The 21,515-nt window shown below is 45.1% G+C and overlaps 2 protein-coding genes across 3 annotated transcripts in view; one reads left to right on the forward strand and one right to left on the reverse strand.

Moving 5' to 3' along the window:
* Positions 1-841: 841 nt before the first annotated feature.
* FZD5 (frizzled class receptor 5) lies at positions 842-8,353 on the forward strand. Its single transcript, XM_043910232.1, has 2 exons — positions 842-1,634; positions 1,936-8,353. Exon 2 carries the CDS (start codon positions 2,185-2,187, stop codon positions 3,946-3,948), a length of 1,764 nt encoding a protein of 587 aa, XP_043766167.1. The 5' UTR covers positions 842-1,634; positions 1,936-2,184; the 3' UTR covers positions 3,949-8,353.
* Positions 8,354-13,238: 4,885 nt separating this feature from the next.
* CCNYL1 (cyclin Y like 1) overlaps positions 13,239-21,515 on the reverse strand; it is a 35,730-nt gene continuing 27,453 nt past the window's right edge. For both annotated transcript variants that reach the window (XM_043910235.1, XM_043910233.1), the window contains 3 exons: positions 19,856-20,022; positions 16,463-16,625; positions 13,239-15,306 (listed from right to left, as the gene is read on the reverse strand). In XM_043910235.1, the coding sequence (XP_043766170.1) occupies positions 15,190-15,306; positions 16,463-16,625; positions 19,856-20,022 (447 nt within the window). In that variant the 3' untranslated portion in view covers positions 13,239-15,189. The remainder of the gene's footprint in view (positions 15,307-16,462; positions 16,626-19,855; positions 20,023-21,515) is intronic.

Raw genomic sequence — 21,515 nt, forward strand, 5'->3', positions numbered from 1 at the left:
CTTCGGAACTGCCTGGATTTTTAACCCGATAAACTGATAAAGGACTAACATGTTTGGAGTCTTCCAAAGACGGAAAGAAAATCACTTTCTTGTTGCAACAGTAAGATTTTGTTACGAAATGCAAAAGTAAAGGTTAAAGCCTGGGAGATAACCGGTAGAATATGAGGCGGGGGGGAGGGGAAAGAGGTGGTAGAAATTGTGGATGTCGCGGCCCAACTATCTCGATTCGAATCCCGGGTTTCCCATTTGAGCGCCTACTCTGGGCCAGGCGCTCGGAATACCGTGCTGAACAAGATTATCTACGTTGTGGTTTTCTTGGGGGGCATTAACATTAGCTCGGTTGCCTTGGTCAAGTTTCTAAACTGTTTCTTCACCTGTAAGGAGTGTCTGATTCATAGAATTATTTTAAAGATCTGAGACATCCTGTATTAAGATGTGAATGACTAACGCGCTGTCCGACACAGTAAGGACTCGGTAAGCATTTGTTCCTCTCTAAATCTGAGCTCACCTGGTGTGAGGGCGGCGCAGAGCGGAGACAGGTGCCACGGTTAAGAGTGATTCTTTGAGCAGTCTTTTAAACAAGCGCTGGACTGTAAGGATACTTAGCTGCTGAGAAGAGATCTGGTAGGTGCCCTGGAAGCAAGCGTTCATAAGCTAGAACATTACGGGAAAGTGAGTCCCGCATAAGCGGGGATCAGCAGAGAACTCCGGAGGGACTTCTAGCCAGGGTTTCCCGCTCAGGGTCTCAAGAAGGCGTGATTAGCATTCGCCCCGCCCCCCATAGCTTCCCGGCCGGCGATTGGCCCGCGCTCCTCGGCTACCCGCTCCGGGCTGGACCCGAGGGCTCCTGGGGCGAGGCCGAACCGGCGGGGCAGTGGGCGGGGACGCACGGAGAGTGTGGCGGGGCGGCCCACCAACCGAGCCCCAGCGCGAAGGGGCGGGGCCAGGGCGGAGTCTCCCGGCGGGCATTAGAAGCAGGTGACCCGGGCGGGGCGGGAGAGGCCAGTCCGCCCGCGACCGTGACTCTGCTGTGGCCACCGCCGCCGCCGCCGCGTGCAGTTCAATACCGGGCGGAGGTGGGCGAAAGGGTGTTAGAGTGCGGGGGAGGAGCCGAGCCCGGCGCGTCCCGGGAGCGCCGCCACCGCCCCCAGGAGTCCGCTTGGAGCGCGGAGCCCCCTGCAGGGGAGGAGGCGAGCGGCGGGCGGGCGGGACGCGGCGGCGGGCGCGCACCGTGCAGTCCCGGCTGGGCCAGCGCTGGCTGCTCGCGGTGCTGTGAGGCGGCGGGATCCGCCAGTCGCCTTCCTCTCGCCCAGGTGCAGCCAGGCGCACTCGCCCCTCTGTCCGGCTCCCGGACCCTGGTGGAACGCACGGCGTGTCCCCGCCCTGCCCCCGCCCGGATCATGCGGGGGACCCCGGAGGAAGAGAGGGCGAGTGACCGGTCTGTGGCGACCTCGTTCAGGGGGCGACCCCCTCTCTGAGACGCCCCCACCTGCTGCCATGTGCTGCTTCCTCGGATACCCAGCCTCTCGCCAAACTTTCCCGATGCCAGACCGTCTCTGAGAAACGCGGAGTGTCCCAGAGACGGGGGACCCAGGCTGGCTACGGACTATCTGCTTCTCTCGGGATTCTCGGAGGTGAGAGCCCGCGCCTTTCCCTTCTCCTCGTTCTTTTCCTTCTCCTCGTTCTTTTCCCTATCCCTCAGCCCTTTTCCTGGGGGGCTGAGCGCTATGACCTCGGCAGGCCCAGGGAAAAGGGAGGAAGGGTGAGGGACGGGGAGTCTGTAGTTGTGTTCCAGGAGGTGAAGGGGAGGGAAGGGAGAGAGGTTAACTTAGAGATTTGGAGACCGCTTGCGGGATTGTACCGTTGACGCCCCTCTAATTGGGAGTGGTTGCCATTTTTCTTCTCCCCCACCTTTTTTTTTTTTTTTTTTTAAAGAGTACTTTCCCCAGAATCGGAGCCTAACCGTCCCTCTCCAGCCCTGTCCAGCGAAGAGCTGAGCGCTCCCTGCGGAGGCAGCGTCCTCCCGAAACAGTTGGTCTTTGGACGGATTTCTTGAAAAAGAAACCAACAGGTTGCCAGCCCCGGCGCCACACAAGTCCGCGGAGAGGGAAGCTCCGATCCCGGTTTCCTCCTGCCTGAGCTGGCCCCGAGCGGGCTGCGGGAGACGCGGGGAGGGAGGGGGCTATGGCTCGGCCTGACCCGTCCGCGCCGCCTTCGGTGCTGCTGCTGCTCCTGGCGCAGCTGGCGGGCCGGGCGGCCGCCGCCTCCAAGGCCCCGGCGTGCCAGGAGATCACAGTGCCCATGTGCCGCGGCATCGGCTACAACCTGACGCACATGCCCAACCAGTTCAACCACGACACGCAGGACGAGGCGGGCCTGGAGGTGCACCAGTTTTGGCCGCTGGTGGAGATCCACTGCTCCCCGGACCTGCGTTTTTTCCTGTGCTCCATGTACACGCCCATCTGCCTGCCGGACTACCACAAGCCGCTGCCGCCCTGCCGTTCGGTGTGCGAGCGCGCCAAGGCCGGCTGCTCGCCGCTCATGCGCCAGTACGGCTTTGCTTGGCCGGAACGCATGAGCTGCGACCGCCTGCCGGTGCTGGGTCGCGACGCCGAGGTCCTGTGCATGGATTACAACCGCAGCGAGGCCACCACGGCGCCCCCCAGGCCCTTCCCGGTCAAGCCCACCCTCTCCGGCCTGCCTGGGTCGCCGGCCTCGGGGAGCGACTGCGCCGCCGGGGGCCCGTCGGTGTGCAAGTGCCGCGAGCCCTTCGTGCCCATTCTGAAGGAGTCACACCCTCTTTACAACAAGGTGCGGACGGGCCAGGTACCCAACTGCGCGGTGCCCTGCTACCAGCCGTCCTTCAGCCCCGACGAGCGCACGTTCGCCACCTTCTGGATCGGCCTGTGGTCTGTGCTGTGCTTCATCTCCACCTCCACCACAGTGGCCACCTTCCTCATAGACATGGAACGCTTCCGCTACCCGGAGCGCCCCATCATTTTCCTGTCAGCCTGCTACCTTTGCGTGTCGCTGGGCTTCCTGGTGCGCCTGGTGGTGGGCCATGCCAGCGTCGCCTGCAGCCGCGAGCACAGCCACATCCACTACGAGACAACGGGGCCTGCGCTCTGCACTGTCGTCTTCCTGCTGGTCTACTTCTTCGGCATGGCCAGCTCCATCTGGTGGGTCATCCTGTCACTCACCTGGTTCTTGGCGGCCGGCATGAAGTGGGGCAACGAGGCCATCGCGGGCTACGCGCAGTACTTCCACCTGGCCGCGTGGCTCATCCCCAGCGTCAAGTCCATCACCGCGCTGGCCCTGAGCTCCGTGGACGGGGACCCGGTGGCCGGCATCTGCTACGTGGGGAACCAGAACCTGAACTCGCTGCGCGGCTTCGTGCTGGGCCCGCTGGTGCTCTACCTGCTGGTGGGGACGCTCTTCCTCCTGGCGGGCTTCGTGTCGCTCTTCCGCATCCGCAGCGTCATCAAGCAGGGCGGCACCAAGACGGACAAGCTGGAGAAGCTCATGATCCGCATCGGGATCTTCACGCTGCTCTACACGGTGCCGGCCAGCATCGTGGTGGCCTGCTACCTGTACGAACAGCACTATCGCGAGAGCTGGGAGGCCGCGCTCACGTGCGCGTGCCCGGGCCCGGACTCCGGCCAGCCGCGCGCCAAGCCCGAGTACTGGGTGCTCATGCTCAAGTATTTTATGTGCCTCGTGGTGGGCATCACGTCGGGCGTCTGGATTTGGTCCGGCAAGACTGTGGAGTCGTGGCGACGCTTCACCAGCCGCTGCTGCTGCCGTCCGCGGCGGGGCCACAAGAGTGGCGGCGCCACGGCCGCGGGGGACTACGCCGAGGCAAGCGCCGCGCTCACGGGCAGGACCGGGCCCCCCGGCCCCGCCGCCGCCGCCGCCTACCACAAGCAGGTGTCCCTGTCGCACGTGTAGGAGGAGGCGGCCAAGGGACGGGGAGCCGGGCGGGAGTTGAGGGAGCTAGGTTGTTTTCGTTTGGTAGCTTTGCCAAGGTCACTTCCGTTTTACCTTCATGGTGCTGACGCCCCCTCCTGGGGCAACTTGGAGAGGAGGGGAAGGGGCTGTTTCCAGGGGGGCACCTGTCCCAGGACTTCTCAGAAGGGCTCAGCTGACGTCTGCTCTATCTTCCTGCCTTTTCGAGGGGAACCCTGTTTTTAATTTATATGTCGTTTTCTTAATTTTTAACTTTGTTGCATTTTGGCAACAAAATTTACCTTTGCTTTGGGGGGGGGGGGCTTTACAATCCTGAGGTTGGCATTATAATGAAGGTCCACTTGGTTCAGGGTTCTGTGAACTGTGTGGTCTCAATTGGGAAAATGTATTTCCTATACTTGTGTCTTTAAAAATAATGTGAACAGTGAAAGTTTAGGTTGCTGTGAGCGGGAAGTTTCCCGTGGGCTTCTCCAGCTTACTTCTCCTTCCACTGCTTAAAGTGTCCCAGATGCTTTAAGATGAGCTGCTTGGCCCTTTCCCTAACTCTGGGGACACCCTAAGTCATACTGAGGAGGGGGAGCATAATGGGTTTACGCCTCCGGAAAGTGACAAGGTTAGGAAGTGTTTGGAGTTTCTGTGTGCGTCCTAGCTTTGTTTAGCAAGCTTGGGTTTCTTTTCTGTAGTCCTTGTAATCATTCTCATTCTTAACGGTGCCAGCTTTGCTTGAATGACTTAGAGGTAGCATTGTAAGTGTCCAGAATAAATGTTTGGAATAGTGCTAACCTAAGGGATGGCGATTGGTTGAACTTCAATTCCAGACTGTTAAGATGGCAGCTTTGTGCTGGAGGAGTGGGTGGTTCTTAATAGACTCCAGTGATCTTACTTAAAAAAAAAAAAAAAAACTTGTGTTATAGTTTGGTAAAAATGAACCCACTTCCTTCTTCTGAAAGTACTTAGTGATAGAGCTGAAAGGGTCTCCTTTTTACATTTAAGGACTAAACTGGATATACCTCCTGTAATTAAGTAAATTTCCAACACTTCTCTTATCTGCTCCACCCCCATCCCACCTCCTTTATCATGTTAAACAGTCCTTTTGCTTTTCTTATTCCTCCTCTCCTGGAGAGCTGTGATTAGAAACCACACCCATCCTTGAATGAGGTGCTTGAAAGGGGGGTGGGGTGGGAGGGAGGCTGGCTACCTGCGAACAAACATTGGCAGCAATGAGGGAAAATGACTGTCCCTGGACTTTGGACTAGATTACAGCCAGATATTTCAAAAGCAGCGAGACACTGCTCTCTGCAGCCTCTGACAACAAATGAGACCAATAACACACTTGCTTAAGCTTTTGAAACGTGAATCAGTGTAGCAAAAGGAAAGCCGTTTTCCCCACCCCACCTCAATATATTTTTCTTTTCCTCCTCTTCTGAGAAAGCCTGTATATTGGTGAGCACACCCTCACACACTTTACTGTTAGAGAATTCTGTTTGCTTTTCTAATCTGTTGAACCATTCCCTCATTCATATATGAAAGCCTGCGTATTGTTGAATACATACGTACACACACTACACACACACACTTTACTATTAAAAATGCTGTTTGCTCTCCTAATCTGTTTAACCATTCATTCAAGAGGAGTGTGAGGCTATAGTTGGGGAAGGGAGTGACAGTGCATTTTCCGGTAAAATACTGGTGACTAGATTTAAGAAGCTAAAATGGCAAATGCAATTAAAATTTGGGAAGGCCTCTCTAGAAAAATGACAAGTATAACGATTTGCACTTCATTTATACCAAAGTTGGAAAAGTAAGATTTAAGCCCAGGTCAGCTTCTACTTTATGGATATTAAGTAAACAAGTGTGTATTTTCCACAGTGGATTTAAGCACTATGCTGGTGGAAAGAGGCATGATGTTAATAGTTTTCATGAACTTTCAAAGGCTGTTCATGTTTATAAAAATGCACTGCTCTTACGCACTCATCTAAATCAAAATTAAATTTCAGTATATTTGACAAAACCTGGTACAGCGAGCTACAGAACGTTCTGCACATCTAATTTGTCTGCTTATTCTGCAGCTGCTTAGAACCTTGAAATAGATCCCCTGCCTGCGGGCCAGTTCCTCTCCTGTTTTTCAAATGAGGACCTTTTCTGATCACCTTGACCTCTTCCCAGAAAGTACATAGATTATTCTGCTGCCTTCAGTCATTGTGTCTAATTTGGGTTGTTCCTTTTCCTTTTTTTTTTTTTTTTTGTGCAAGAGTGTAAAGATGATGCAGAATTTATCTAAAAGTTGTGAGAGGATGTGGTTGAAGTAATTTAATTCTTACTTTTAAAACAATTATTTTTTTATTTCGGCAACATACCAAACCTAAAAAGAGCAACCAGTTTACTTTAAAAACTATTTAAGACAGTTAAGAGAAAGGATACTAAGGCAAAGAGCAGTAATAGAGGTAATGCACTGGAGGTTTTTTAGGTTCATCCCAGTTCTTAGCGTTGCCTGTTTTCAGTCTCTCTCTCACCCCTGCTCTCCCTTCCCTCAAAGATTAAGCCCACCTGCTTCCTGAGGTCTTGCATCAGCCACCCCTCCCCCTACCCAGGCAGAGAAGCCCATCTATTTATGCTCACCCCCTGTTTCCATCTCATACTCAATTCTCTCCTGATTTTTATTTTCATTAGGCAGACAATCCATACTCATGAAAGCAATTATACAATGAAAGGTTGTGAGGTAGTTTAGCAAGTTCTTCACAGCTAGCTCTGATTTTAGTGAGGATTTAAGGCCCAGTTTAGTCTCATACACAGCTTTTGGGCTGTCCCTTTCGTGGTTCAATTTTAAGCAATGTCTCTCCGCATAGATAGGAGGGTGAAGATTTAGAAGGAACTAATATGTGACCTATCAGTGAATCAGCTGACAAGAGCCTTAGGAAGTCTTTTTACTATGTATTATTAACCTCACATTCTGAAGGTGTCTAAATTGACTGGAAGAAAGTCCTCTTGGTGCCTTATTGGTTTATCCGTGCAAACCTTTGTCATACTTTCTTGCCGTTGCTTCCAACGACGGGCCCATGTGTGTGTTGTGTGTCACTGTGCGCATGTACAGGCTTAAATAATGTGCCAGCAGCCCTGTTTCCAAGTTGGTATTCATTAGGCCCTTTCCTCCTGGGCTAGGGCTGCACTAATCCTGACACCGGCTGCCAGGAGAAAACCTCATGGATCCCACACGGAACCTTAGTAACAGCATCCGTGACCCGCAGTCTCAAGTACAGAATGGGAACCCCAGAGCTAGGAGACGTAGTTGTATATTTTAATGAACTGCCACCCCTGCTAAAGAGGCTTCTTTCACTTTTGTGCTCTACAGAAGGACCAAGGGGGGTAGGAGGGACAAAGCTTTGAATCACTGCTTTCTAACACCGAATGGGGCCAACAGGACAGAGAACATCACAAATCTAGGCAGGTGTGAGGTACAGTGGCTGAGAATTGCCTGCTCCCTCAGCGTGCCCTTTCTTGCCTCCAAAGTCCAATCAAGTGATCCTGGGAAAGAAATCTGCCTGGGTTGAGGAGGGTGGTTCTGAAAGAAAAAGCTACCAAGACATGAAAGCAGGGTGAAGGGTAGGCAGGATGAAAGCAACTAAGTAACCCGACTCAGAACTCTCAAAAGCTTCTAGCAGCTTGATGACAATTACAGGATTTATTTCAGCCAGGATAATGTCTGTGGTACATCATTTGAAGACAATATTACTTCATGTTGTTAAAAACTGTATGTATAGTATGTATGTGTTGTGGGTGTATATAAATAATTTATATATATGGGAGATTTAGTGACTTTTGATACGGGTTTGGTGCAGGTGAATTTATTACTGAGCCAAATGAGGCACATACCGAGTCAGTAGTTCGAGCCCAGGGCATTCACTACTTTTTCTGATTTCCACATATGTGTATTGCCTGTCCCATGAGGTATTGTCGATGTCACGTCAAATCCAGAACTCATAAAGCAATGCCAGTGGTATTTTATTTGTAGACAATCAACTCAAATCTATAAATTATTACTGGCAGATGATTATAATATTGAATCTCCTAACACTAACAAAAGGAAACCCAGAGCATCTTGATAAAAAGTTTTTTGTTTTGTTCCTGGAAGTCAGTAGAACAGCAGTTGTATGTGGTTATGTTAGTGTCAAGGTACTTAATTTGCTGACACTATTTCAGATAAAAAATCTGTATGTATTATATTTGTGGGAAGCTAAAATAATGGTTTGAGATTTTTATCAAATATGGAGAGTAGTTATTTATGAAAAACAAAGAAATGTCTATTTTTGTTTCTTTGTTCCCAATTAATGTAGATAAATTTTAAAGTGCATTAAAGCAATGGTAAAGTAAATAAAAAGATGCTATACAAGTATTTTTCTCCTCATGCTTTTACAAAGAGACACACTGCTTTCTAAGTGATTCCCTGGAGTAGGAAATGGCAAACCACTCGAGTATTCTTGCCTGAAAAATTCCAAGGACAGAGGAGCCTGGTGGGCTACAGTCCACGGCATCTCAGAGTTGGACATGAATGAGCATGCGCTGGCTGAAGGCGCTATGTGGATTCTAACTTAATTATCAGATTTCTCAGATATGAGTGGCAACCTTTTTATTGATAATGCAATCAAGCAAATTCCAATCACAGAAGCAGAACTAATGAAAACATGTTTTACTTGAATATACTTCTTAGGTTTCTCCTGCCAATCCTGTGATTGTTTTATGATTCACTTGAAGAAATGAAGGGAAATACACAAGAACAGAGACACTGCCTGACACTGTGTTCTGTTTCGTCGGCTCTGTCTAGACTGGTGAAGCAGTTTGGATGGAAGCGGTGCTGTTCTGTATGCCTGCTTGGCAGTCATGAGCTCCCCAAACTTGATCATTCAATTTACAACTTGGTAGTAAGGCCTCCCAGGTGGCTCAGACGGTAAATTATGTGCCTGCAATGCTGGACACCTGGGTTCAATCCCTGGGTCTGGAAGATCCCCTGGAGAAGGAAATGGCAACCTATTCCAGTATTCTTGCCTGGACAATTCCATGGACAGAGGAGTCTGGCGGGCTATAGTCCACGGGGTCACAAAGAGTTGGACTTGACTGAGCAACTAACACTTTAACTTTCATTAAGGTCTAAACACCAGTCAAGGAGCCCAAATAAGGGGATATATATTCTTCCTCTGTATTTGTGGAGAATTGGTTCTAGGAACTTTCCCTCCCGCAAATACCAAAATCCACAGATGCCCAAGTCCTTTATGTAAAATGGTGCAATATTTCCATATAACCTACACACAGTCCTTCCATCTTCCCCCTGCATCCTCCCATATACTTTAAATCATGTCTAGATTACTTCTAATGCCTAATACAAATCCTCAGTTAAGGAGTTGTTTTTAAGTATAATGCAAATGGTTGGTGGTATGCAGCAAATTAAAGTTTTGTTTTTCGGGACTTTCTTAAATTTTTTCCCCAAATATTTCCAACCCATGGTGATTGAATCCACTGATCAGAACCTGTGGATACAGAGGACCTATTGTAAGTTGATTTAAAGTTGCCACTTCCCTGACAATATGGACAGATGCTTAGCAAACCTGAGAGAACGTAGTGTCAAAGTAAGATGAGCATTGTTAGATTGGCACACATTGGGGCATTTGAGAGAATAGAAAATACAGCAGTTGAGCTGGATCCTGGTAGAAGAGCTACTGTGCCTTCCCCATACAGGTCTCCATAGTTGACACATCTTCCTGATGCTTTCTCATTGCTTATTCCCCACCAGTAGAAAAGGGGCCTGTTAGACTTGGGTGGCTAGAGAAGTAGGTCATGATGCATTTTTAGTGGCTTAGTTGCACAGCTCTTTAATTGGTCATATCCAACAGCAGGAGAGGCAGTCTAATTGTTCTATGCATAGATCTGGGAGCTAGACTGACGAGGGACTCAAATTCCAGCTCCATCAATCACGGGCTGCTTGATCCTAGACAGATTGTTTAACCTTTTAGTACTCTCATCTTAGTACTTTCTCATCTGTGAAAGGGCGATAATGATAGTATTTATATTTTAGAGCTGAGGGGATCTGAAGGATTAAACCAGGTTAAGGTAAGTATCAATAAAATGAGGAGGAAGCAGCCATTCAGGCATGGGATGGGAGAGAATTGAAGACTAGTTTTCAAGTTTGTGTCTGTGTAAGAATCATTGGGGGTTCCTATTAGAAATGTAGATTTCCTGGCTTCGCTCCAGGAACTGAGATTCGTTTAGTCTAGGGTCCAGGAAGTGGTTCTTTTTTTGTTTGCTTGTTTTAGTAAACTTTTAGAATTATTTTAGGTTTACACAGAAGTTGCAAAAATATATACATCTTGCCCTAATATTAACATATTATCATAGCACTTTTGTTAAACTGAAGTCAAGATTATCATATTACTTTTAACTCCAGACTTCATTTGGATCTCACCAGATTTTCCACTAATGTTTCTTTATCTGTTCCAGGATTCCACTCATCTCTTACAGGCTTTCAGCCCATGAGAGGCAGATGGTCTAGGGACCACATCTTGTGAAATACTAGGACACGTAAAGGACCAAGCAAGGTCAAACTGCCCTATCCTCATGTTGGGAAGATGAATGAAGGGAATAAACTGGCGAGGCTTTGGAGGGGATGGGGGTGGATATAGAAGTTTGATTTTAAGCCTTGGGATGGAATTGCCTCTGTTGGATGAGAGGGGTTACCTTCCTAACGCCAGGTGAAACAAGTTGTGGAGTTTGCAACGTAGGGTTGCTGCTTAGCCTGAGGACACACGTCTAGAATTGTGGGCAGGTCAGGGGACTGAGTGCAGCAGATGGGGAACAAGCACCTTGAGGAGGGCCCAAGTAGTTGATTAAAGGGGATCACAGGGACCAGTTAGCCTGTGAGCCATATAAATCCTGTACTTCCTGGAACCTGCTGATAAGGCTTTGGAAGTCGATCACAGTAGTAACCAGCATCAAGCACTGCCACATTTGGCACTAGCAGAAAGTCAGAGGGTGAAGCTGAGATGATCGTCTTGAGAGAGGCCAGTGGGAGGTGACCAAACACTGAATCTCTGCCCTTGGAAGAGTCAGTTCCCACAGGGAGGAAATACAGGGCCACCGTCTGGGGAGCCAGAAGTAAAGGCTGGAAATGAGAATGCTAGGATGAAGGAATAGATGTTTTAAGAAAAAGTTAAGAGAACAATCTGAGTAGGTATGAACACATTCTTGAGTACCTTAGGTTCTGAGGCTGTCACTGAATTTTCCTAGTATTCAAATTACTAGCTCCCTTCACATTCACCTGGGCCTTTTTTAAAGAATGTTAACCACTTTTCATTTGACTCTGGATTCCTCTTAATTTCTATTTCACTTTCCTAGTTCTTTCTGCATCCTAGAGATCCCTAAACCACAAACTGGTATTCTTAAAATTTGTTTCACATTAAGTAAATTTTTCTCTCATCTGCCAAACCCATTTAAAATAGACTAAATTGCCTCAGAAACCAGACTGCACCTGTGTACAAGGGACCAGACTTTGCTGAAGGGCTCCTGGATTTTTATTTTTGTTGGCAGTGTCAGGCTGGCCAGGGTGGTAAGTGGCCAACAGTTAAGATCTTAGGTGATCTAATCCTTGGTAGATGCTGGGATAATCGACAGATTCTGCACAGAAACTAGCGCTTGCCTGAGAGGCTCTGCAGCTGTCAAGTGCTTAACCAAGTAACTCTGAACTCACAAGACCACAGCTTCTGGGTGAGGAGCAGTCCTAGTCACTCTGCACGTGGTTAGAAGGCTTGTGTGATCAAAGAGTTCAGGTAACCTACATGCTGTAGGGAAACACTTCCCAAAACATTGCATAACCTGAAATATAGAGTGAATGATTTTCCAGTAAATACTGACTTCATCAGCACTTTTAAAAAATCAATGGTATATCTTATAGAATGGGAAAACTAACAAATGAAACATGAGCTGTTATAAAACCAGGATTTAGTAATGTTGAATTTCAATAATGGGCATACAGGGTACTTTAGATGTGATAGAATAGGGTCATGATAGAATCTGATACAGAATGGAAGAAACTTCTCAGAAACCCTGGGCCCTAAGTTGTCTTAGGGTGAACCACGTGAATTTAATGTAGAAAAATGACAATTTCATTTGGTTCAAACATAGATTTGAAACCTTTGTCTTTTCCTTATAAAGTTCAGTTCACAGTACTCCAGTTAAAATTGCACCGTCAGTATATTCCAAAAACTAAAAATGAAAATAATCTTGAGTTGAGGTATTCTTTTATAGTCTTAGTACTTTAGGGAACAAACCCTTCCTAGGTATGAAATCTCAACACGACCCTATTGCCCCTGCTAGGAGCTAGTTTTCCTGCCCTATAGTATTTATGAGAACCTGTAAGTTTTCCATTTATCAAAATGGCTGTAACTGTCTCTAGAATTAACATTGAAAGAGCAATTTTTAGTGATTCTAACTTGTCTTCAAACTACAGTCGTGTCCAAGCAGTGTTCCTACCCCCACTTTTTTTTCACCTTTGACCACTCAAGATGTGACAGCATTTCTGCTTAGTAACTGGCATATTATCACATGGTACAAACTATCTTAGTAACAATGATTTGTCATAGTTTTTCTCTCCTTCTGCACTAATTCAGATTATTTCTACTAATCAACAACTTACCAAGAACAAAGTAAGAAGTTCTGACCTTAGGTCGTGAATGAAGGTGGGTGAAGACACAACAGCACTACCAGGAGTGATGGAGTACTGCGCGAGTGCAGTGACCGGGGTCCCAGAGAAACCTGATGGTGGTCTGGTTCATCACATGCTTGTTTAACATCACCCTCTTCATAACACCGCAGTTCTACCTCCTCTTATTCCATCTTCTTTCCTGTTCAGTGGCTTGAAATCCTCAAGTAACTCATGTTCTGATTCAATAGCATTTCTGTAACTCCTTTCTGTGTTTTACCTTTTATCTTCCAATGTGCTTTTTTCCCCTGTTGGTACACCACCACACAATTCCAAAAGTGCCATCTAATGCACCATGCCACTGAGCACCACAGCCAGTGATTTTAAGTGTACTAAACTATCTTCTGGTTGAAAAGAACATAAGCCGAAGAAATAAATGCCTCTTAACTAAAGGCAACGGTCAAAGAAACTTTTGAATGGGTAGTCGGAACATGCTTTCAGGCCTGCCTGTCAGAGCGGAAGGAAACATTTGCGCTACGCAGAGCCGTGATGTTACGTGAGCAGTGAGAAGGTGCACAACAGCCATGTATTTTAATTAAAATAGAGTTTATTAGCTTTTCTTTTAATATAAACATGAGGAAGAAAAACCACATAAGTTGTAGCATTCTTTTCAAAATAAAACTGCAATCAATACTTGAATCTCCAAGCTCCATAAACAATATTTTTTGAGGTGGTAGATTGTAATATTTTATATCCATTATTTATCATTTATGTCTCTGTCCTTTAAAAATGATGGAACCTGTGGCACTCAATATAATGTGAAGCCTTGCTATAAACAGAGAAAGTATTTCTGGCCCAGAAATGCTTTGTTTACAGGCAAAATTCCTAGGATTACATTTGAGAAGGAAGGAGAAAGATTTTACATAGTTGAGAACACTTTTTTAATGTTTCAAGTTTAGGTGACATCATTATCAATTTCCTAAAAGACTGATTACTGGACCTCCCTGTCTTTTAATGGGCTTCCTGGTGGCTAAGTGGTACCCTGTGTTTTAAAAAGCCTGAGGTAAGGGTTCCTAAGATTTATCTTTCCTCAAATAACAACTTGAAGTGACACACCTACAGCCAGGTTAACACGCAGAACAGAAAAGCTGTTTCATGTCGCTTACTTTCCTGTCACTACTACTAGGGTCCAATTCCTTTCAATTTATTATAGGAGAACTAATGCTATTCATAATTCCTTTACCAAATCTAGAAAAAAGAAACTTCAGTGCTCAAGCAGATAAACAGCCCAGCCAGGCAAAGGACTATCTTAAAAACAGGAGGCCAGGTCTATAAAGATACAAGATATCCTCCTGAAGTCTTTGTGCAATTTGAAGCTTTGATACTTGTAGAAATATAAATGCTACAAACTTACAAAACATCACCTGAGAGTTTACTTGAATTTCTTCTAAACTCATTTAGTTTTGTAAATTTTAAACATTAAGCTCTTAATTTTAATCTTTTGTTTCAGCCTATTGTTTGCCATCTTCAAGAGGGACTGAAACAAAAAATTCAAATTAAAAGCTTAACATCTAAGATTTACAAAACTAAATGAGTTTAGAAGAAATTCAAGTAAACTTTCAAGTGATATTTTGCGTCTGTAGCATTTATACTTCTGCGGCAGTGTCCTGGAGTGTCCAAGCACACTGTATTAAAGCTTAAAATTGCACCAAGACTTTTGGGACACCTTCTATTTCACTATCTGCTTATTCCTGGACTAACAGGTTGGCTGGAATTATGAAAATATCCTTTAATACAAGTATTTAACAAAGAGGACAATCATCAGAAAATGAGAAGCACCATTAGAGTTAACAAGAAACGCAGCACGGACCCAATAGAAGTAGGTAACAACATACTTTCTCTGCTTATGATCCCAAACATGCTAATATGCTAATAAGTAGTGCTTGCAAAAAATCTGAATGACAAGTGTTATTCAGCAGCTTTTTGGTTTAAACTGATTGCGAAAAATGACTAGCAGCTTCAATGAAATAGTAGGGAGGAAGAATCCTTCAAAACCTAACAATGCTACAACAGTCTAAGTGGCTTTATGGGTTGTCAGGAGTCCCATGTTTGAATGGCAATACTGCAGTGATTCTAAAGGAATATGCAGCAATATGGGCGAGAAAAATAGGAAAAAGTAAAAGTTATATAGTTAGTGTCTTTAAAGTCTAAAAATTTAAACTATTAAAAAAACCTCACATAGTTCACAGTTATCGGCCTACATAGTAAGCAAATAATCTGTGGGTGGGTTGGGAGCTTTTAGCTTTGGAGTGGTTTTTGTAACTCTGTTTACATTAAAAAGGACAGAAGAGTGTGTTGCCTTGACAAGGTCCAGTTTTTTCCTATGACCATAATCTTTGCTGTCCGCAAGTCTCTTGAATTCAGTGTCTTTCTTCTAGGTGAAAATACTAGTGTTGCTGGTTTCTGAGCAGGAGAGGTGGTATTTCTCCAGTCCTTGTTACGAGGGGTTCATGATGTTACAACCCCTCACCTCTCTCTGTTTATGAGAGGATGGCATTGGAGCGCTGAATACCAATGAAATTATCAGCGCTGAAAGACCTTCTCACAGCAACTCTGCACAAGTCTTTGTATTTGTCTTCACACAGTCTGGAGATGGCCTAAGAAAGTCAATCAGACAGAACATAAGTATAATTGGGGGAAAAAAGTTCCAACCTTAAAGAAAGCTGCATTGATAAGCCACACATCTGCATTCATTTAGGTTCACAGTTGCTGCTACTTTGGATAGCTCATATCTACACTGCTGATTCCCTAAGATAATATTCTTCAAGGGCTATGATGAGATTGCTGGGGCAGGGAGGAACATATTTAAAAACTGGGTTCCCAAAATAGGCCCCATCTAACAGCAATATGATGTTACCTACATACTAGATCCTTAAACATAATGAACACACCTGAGCAAAATCAGTGTTTACCCAGCTATTCAACTTCTATTCAGTCTTCATTATTTACTACACACTCTAAGAAAATTTTAACGAGGTAGGTGTGTGTTGAAGGCAAGAAAGGTCTAATGATGAAGCACTACAAGGTGCTATTTCACATGCATGTAAATTATCATAGAAAAATGTCTTATTTCTAAAGTACCAAGGTACCAGAAAAAGTGTCAACTTTATATGTATTCATTTCAGTTGTAAATTTTGCTGTATACCCACCAGAAATCACAAACTACTTCAAATTACTCTTCAAATCACTACTACGAATTACTTCATCCCATATATGTTACCACTTCCATTAAAAACCCACCTACACTACCATCCAGTTTCTGAACCCACATTATAATTTCCAAGTATAGGTCTCACAGGTTAGCCCCTGATGCTTCTGGTCTAATAAACTCATGGGGCTGAACTGTGATACACACACACACTGCAAGCTCAGACAGTTAAGAGTGGTAAGTAATTATCAATGTACATATGATTGGGGATACAATTATAAGAAATTATTTCTGTATGGTTATATACATATATATAAGTGTGGAGGTTCAAATAGAAAACCATTAAGAACAATTAAATCTGATTTAAAATATTCTGAATTATGGTTACATAAGAGATATCTGTAACTTTTTTTTTTTTAAATAATGTGAGATCCCTGTCTAACCCATAAAAGACACAGGGAATAAGATGCCAGTGGGTTAATAAGCTCTTCAAACTGTTAATTTAACAGCTTTCCATTTTCCTAGTCACTGAATAGTGTAAGTTAGCCACAGATGCTGGCTTTGGTGGCTGACAGAAAACCCAGTTAGTGAATCCACAGTCTTACCTCTAGGTTCTGTGCTCTTTCTTTGCTAAGAGGAGCAAATAGAAAACTCAGGTTGTTGTCATCTGCTAAGGAGCGAAGGTCAAAGTAGTATTTGGCATAAACACTGGCGGGAACATTAATATTAAACTGAAGGAGCTCCAGAAAGTGCCTTTCCATCTCATTCCTGGGGGAGGAGGAGAAGACAAAACCGACATAGGACAATTTTAGTCAACTGGGTTATCTTCAGAAACCCCATTCTGTGCCACGACAGCTCTAAATACAGTTTTGAAACAAATAATGGCTCCCCAGCTGGATTAATACACTAATGTTCAAACAAGGTGCAGCTATTTGTGGTTCTTCCTGCGTCCTGGCACTTGGAGTTTGGGACAAGGGAGGGAGGTTACGGCCCTCTTATGCACCCGTGCTGCTGACTCGGGGGCTCATTCTTCAGAGTTCCATTAGTGCAGCCGTGCATTCATGCTCCACGCTCACTCACAAGGCCCCGCTATAGTCATCAGATGAAAGGAATGATGTATGCTGTTTATTAGCTCTGGAGAACTTGCAGACATTTTCACCGGGCGATAACAGGAAGGGGCTTATTGAAGTAGAGACACGCCAACAAAAGGAGTAGGCACATCACCACGGCAACAAATGGGGCCATGGAGAGCCACTGCTATTATCTCTGAGGGGAGAAGACTCTTGAGGCAACAAGGATTCATCTCAGATAAATAAATAAATAAGCTACACTCGATGCGAAAGGGAATCCCCTCCCCCCGCTCCAGTGCAGGGGACTGCGGCAAAGGGCAGAATGCAAGTTTCTGTTCCTCTTAATCCCAGTAGGACCAGAAGGTGTTCCTGGGACAGGATGGGATACACTTTTTAAGCTATGGGAGGCAGTAGGATTAAGGGGAGACGTCTTGGCTAGACTAAATGCACCTGAGCAATGACCCCGATGGAGCAGTTCCCCCTGTGCTCCGTCCGCCAGCCCTGACTAGGACAGAAGGTGCATACGCACGCAGGGGGCGAATTCAATGAAGTGGGAAAGTAGGGTGCTGGGAGCAGGTCTTTCCTATGGGACCATACACAGTCATTAGCTTGTCTAATGTTTAATAAACAAAATCACAGTAAGTCTTACCACTTTCACAGCAATCACTTTAAAGAGTTAATTATATAAAAATGATAAATACACAGACAAATGAAAGTGACTTATTTTTCAAAATATTTGTTTCCTGGTTTTAAAGTGTTAATATTTTATCCATTGGTAAGTCATCAAATGTTTGATGTTCTCCTGCATGGAGAGCAGAGTGTGAGCAGAAATGAGGTTTCTCATTTGTTGAACTTTAAACCTAACTGAACCTACCTCCAAAATTAATTTCCTGTTCATATGGCCGTAAGTCTATAGAAATGTAAATCAGATAATGTTTTGATAATCAGCTAATCAGGACTTAATTTACTACGGGAATAAATGCACTTCACTATCCCTTTTATATTCTCTTCCACTAATACATTTTAATTGTGTGGAAATACAGTACTTCATAGGATTAACATGTCTATTAACAGAGCTTTACTTACTGAAGAAAAAAGCATTAGGACTACAGAATACGCTTCTGCGTTGTTTTTTTTTTTAAATGACTAGATGACTGAAGAGCATGCCATTTATAGGCGCAGCAAATTTTCTGAACAGCAGCTGCTCAATATATTCAAACAAGATACATGGATGTTAGAAAACTTTTAAGGAAAAGCTGATAGATGCCAATTTTTCAATTGAGACTCAAAATGAGACCATTACAAATAGCAGCCAACAGCAGGGGGATGAGACAAATGTGACTTGAACACTTGGTTGTAATGCTTTCCAGTTTCCAAAGATCATAAACAAAAGCAGCCTATTATGAACACAGCTCCTGGTGATTCTGTTTTACACAGAAAAGTGCTGTTTACAATTAGCTTCTTCCTGTAGCTAGACACTGCCATCAGTGCTATTGGGCTCACATCTATGAACACCCACACACCTCCCTGCATGTTCTCTGATGCTGTAACTGGACCCAGAGCCCCCGTCAGCTTAGTTGCAGGTTCTGAGAAAATTTCAGCTGCCATCATGGCAGACCTGGTGTTTATAATTACACATTTTCCTTCCTTCAAGGAACCAGTTTAAAGATGGATGATAGTGGTGCTCAATGTCACTTTAGTTTCTACAACTTCCAAAAGTACTTCTACTTATCTCGAATTATCTGCCGTAACACTAAGGTGGCTACCAGCAATATCACCATGACACTTTTTATCATCAAAGTGGACATTTTCACCAAAAGCCACTTAGACAGCTACCAACAATCACTGGTCCCTTCTCTTAGTCACAAGCTTCTTTGCTTCAGTTGTAAATATGCACTTTGGTAAATCTGAATTAAGAGTCAGGGGCAAAGGTAACAAAAACAAACTCTTGCCACTGCTGCCTGCCATGACCTTGATCGTCCTCTGCTGTTCACTATAATAAAGAGGTACCCCTTTACGTCTTCCTAAATGCCACCCACAAGGACATTTTCGCTGTCAAGTGACCACTTCTAGAGTCTGCTGCAAATACCTCTCTGGTTCCTGCTGCCTCCCACCCTCGGGGCCCTTCCCCGCAGCCAGACTGCAAGCCTGATGTTTCATGCCTGTGTAAGCGTGCCATCTGTGAGGAACCCCCCAAATTAACTCGAGGCCCCACCAAGTACCGCTGTGGTTGTTGAGTGCCCTGGGTGAGGCCCCACTGACACTTCCTGGGCTACCTGAGACAAAGGAGTTTCCTAACTCACAGACCTATTTCTAAACATGGGGAACACTCCTGACAGTGGAGGAGACAGAACACTGAGATCTGAAACCTTTCTGTTTGGTCACCTGTACCATCATGGTTTCCGTAACAACAGAACCTTAGAGACAACCTCAGATTACAAAAGAAGAAAAGACCTGAAAAAACAAATATACAATGTGTGACTCAAGTTGAAGTTATAACCTCAGTAGTCTGGAGGTGCTAAGACCTCAGCAGTGACCACTTAACTTCCAAGGCCAGACATGTGTCTCTTAAAAACAGACTGGACCTGGTAGACAGCTTTAAGAAAGACGTGAAGTTATTTACTGCATCATGTTGTTCTGGTAGTGAGCTTGTAAAATGGCAAAAACCACCAGAAAAGTAATTTCAATTTATCAAGCAGAATATTACAACAATAACACACCAAGATTTAACTAATTAATGATGCGAAATACAAATGGTTATACTACAGCTAGACAGAAAGAAGTCTAATTTTATATTTATACCTAATTCAGCTCTCTGCGCAATGTAACCTTTCTTAAAATGTAACATTTCTTAAGATGTAAACTTTATGGGAGCAAATAAGGTATTGGAAAATGGTTAGACAGTTCACCGTAACCTTACAAACTCACATGTCCTCAACTGTAATGTCCTTGAGGATCTGGCAGTAGTCCACATTCCAAACAGCCTGATCGTCCCAAACCTTGGAGGCAAGAAGAATGGCTCCCAAAACAATTCTTTTCCAGTTAGTGGGGCAAATGTCGATCTCAGCATAAGTTAAAAGCCTCTCTAAGTAAACCTGCAAAAGTAGAGGACTGGTCTTTGATTTTAGTTCCGTTTAAGGGCGGTGATAGAACTGTTAGGAGCGATAGGTTTCATCTGTTTTTAATAAGCCTTTTATTCTTTGGTTCTGCAGAGACTTTTGCTTGGCCAGCCAAGGCCAAAGGCCAGGTCACAGTTGTAAGGCAGATATTTCTGTTAGTCTGGTATTTCTACTCTGCCCATGTGAATTTCCAACCCAATTCTGGTCGCAGGAATGAAAGGACATCTCAGCATTCTAAAGACAGGCATTGTGTTATTACCTTCCCACTTGTAAAAGGCAGCATGTATAGCCCAGCATCGATTCAACCGTTCAGTAAATGCTTGAGTGCCTACCGTGTGCAATGTACCTACCATACTGGTGGTGGGTACGTGGCAATTTTACATAAAGCTTGAGTATGTAAAACTCTGGTAAGACTGAGCAGTTCTTTATCTTCTCTTCAGAGGATGAACTTGAAGATAATAACTGGTGGTCAAGAGAGCCTCCCAGTGGCTGCTGCGTGGCACAGCAGGACAGGCGGTACAAAGCAAGTTTTACTTTACCACATTTAGTGCCTTTTTAGGGAAGATTCATGCACAAAAAGAGCTTTTTGTTCATATCCCCTATTTTTCACATCTCCATTATTTCATAACTCATTTGTCTTACATATTCTGCAACTTAGCCAATTTGTTTGGTTCTAAGGTGGTTAAGAGCTGCCGGTGTCTGAATCCCTGGGGCTCCTCTAAATCTGCCAGGTAGTTTGTGGGATGACTTCATGGCTTCTTTTATATGTGTCAAATGGCTATTCTATAAAGAACCAGACCAAGTTAACAGCTGAGTAAAGATTAAAGACATAAGTTGTGATGGTGTTACCTCTGCAGAAGAGAATATATGCCATTTGACAAAAAGAAAAAAGTCCCGTTATCAGACTGACAGCTCCGATCTGCCAAAGCTCTCCAAACTCAATTGTGTTTCAAACACGGTTACTGAGATTATATACCCTTAGTGAACTTCTGCCCCCCACTCCCCAGAGAACTCCGCATGCGCCAGTACTCTCTAAGAACGAGTCTCCCACAGGGTCCGCCCCTCTACTTTATGGCACTGATAGAAGCAGTTCAACCTTAGGGGCATTCCCTCAGCTTCACTAAAGGCAAACCTGGTCTCATTTACACCACTTGCCCTCCTGTCTCAGTGGAAGTGACATCTCTTTCTTTTCCCTGAAGCTAACTCTTCTATGAATGAAGTCAGTCCCACCTCTCATTTCTGCAGAACACTGTTCCCACAATTCATCTCTTCTCGAACAACCCCCCTTCTCTGTCAGAGATTTTCTCCAATGTTCTCTTACATGTTCTCAGCCCATCCGTCACCACCCCTTAGAACACTTCCCTCAGGAAATGTTCTGACACTGGCTCCTCATGACCCATCCTCTCCTTAGCCCACTTTAGTCTGCCCCTGGCCGCCACTGCCCCGCTGAAACTACTGAGGCATGGTCA

This window comes from Cervus elaphus, chromosome 8, assembly GCF_910594005.1.
Source record: "Cervus elaphus chromosome 8, mCerEla1.1, whole genome shotgun sequence".
Taxonomy (NCBI): domain Eukaryota; kingdom Metazoa; phylum Chordata; class Mammalia; order Artiodactyla; family Cervidae; genus Cervus; species Cervus elaphus.

Bases quoted from the DNA above. Each gene is read 5' to 3' on its own strand.
- FZD5 (XM_043910232.1), top strand. From the start codon at position 2,185: ATGGCTCGGCCTGACCCGTCCGCGCCGCCTTCGGTGCTGCTGCTGCTC.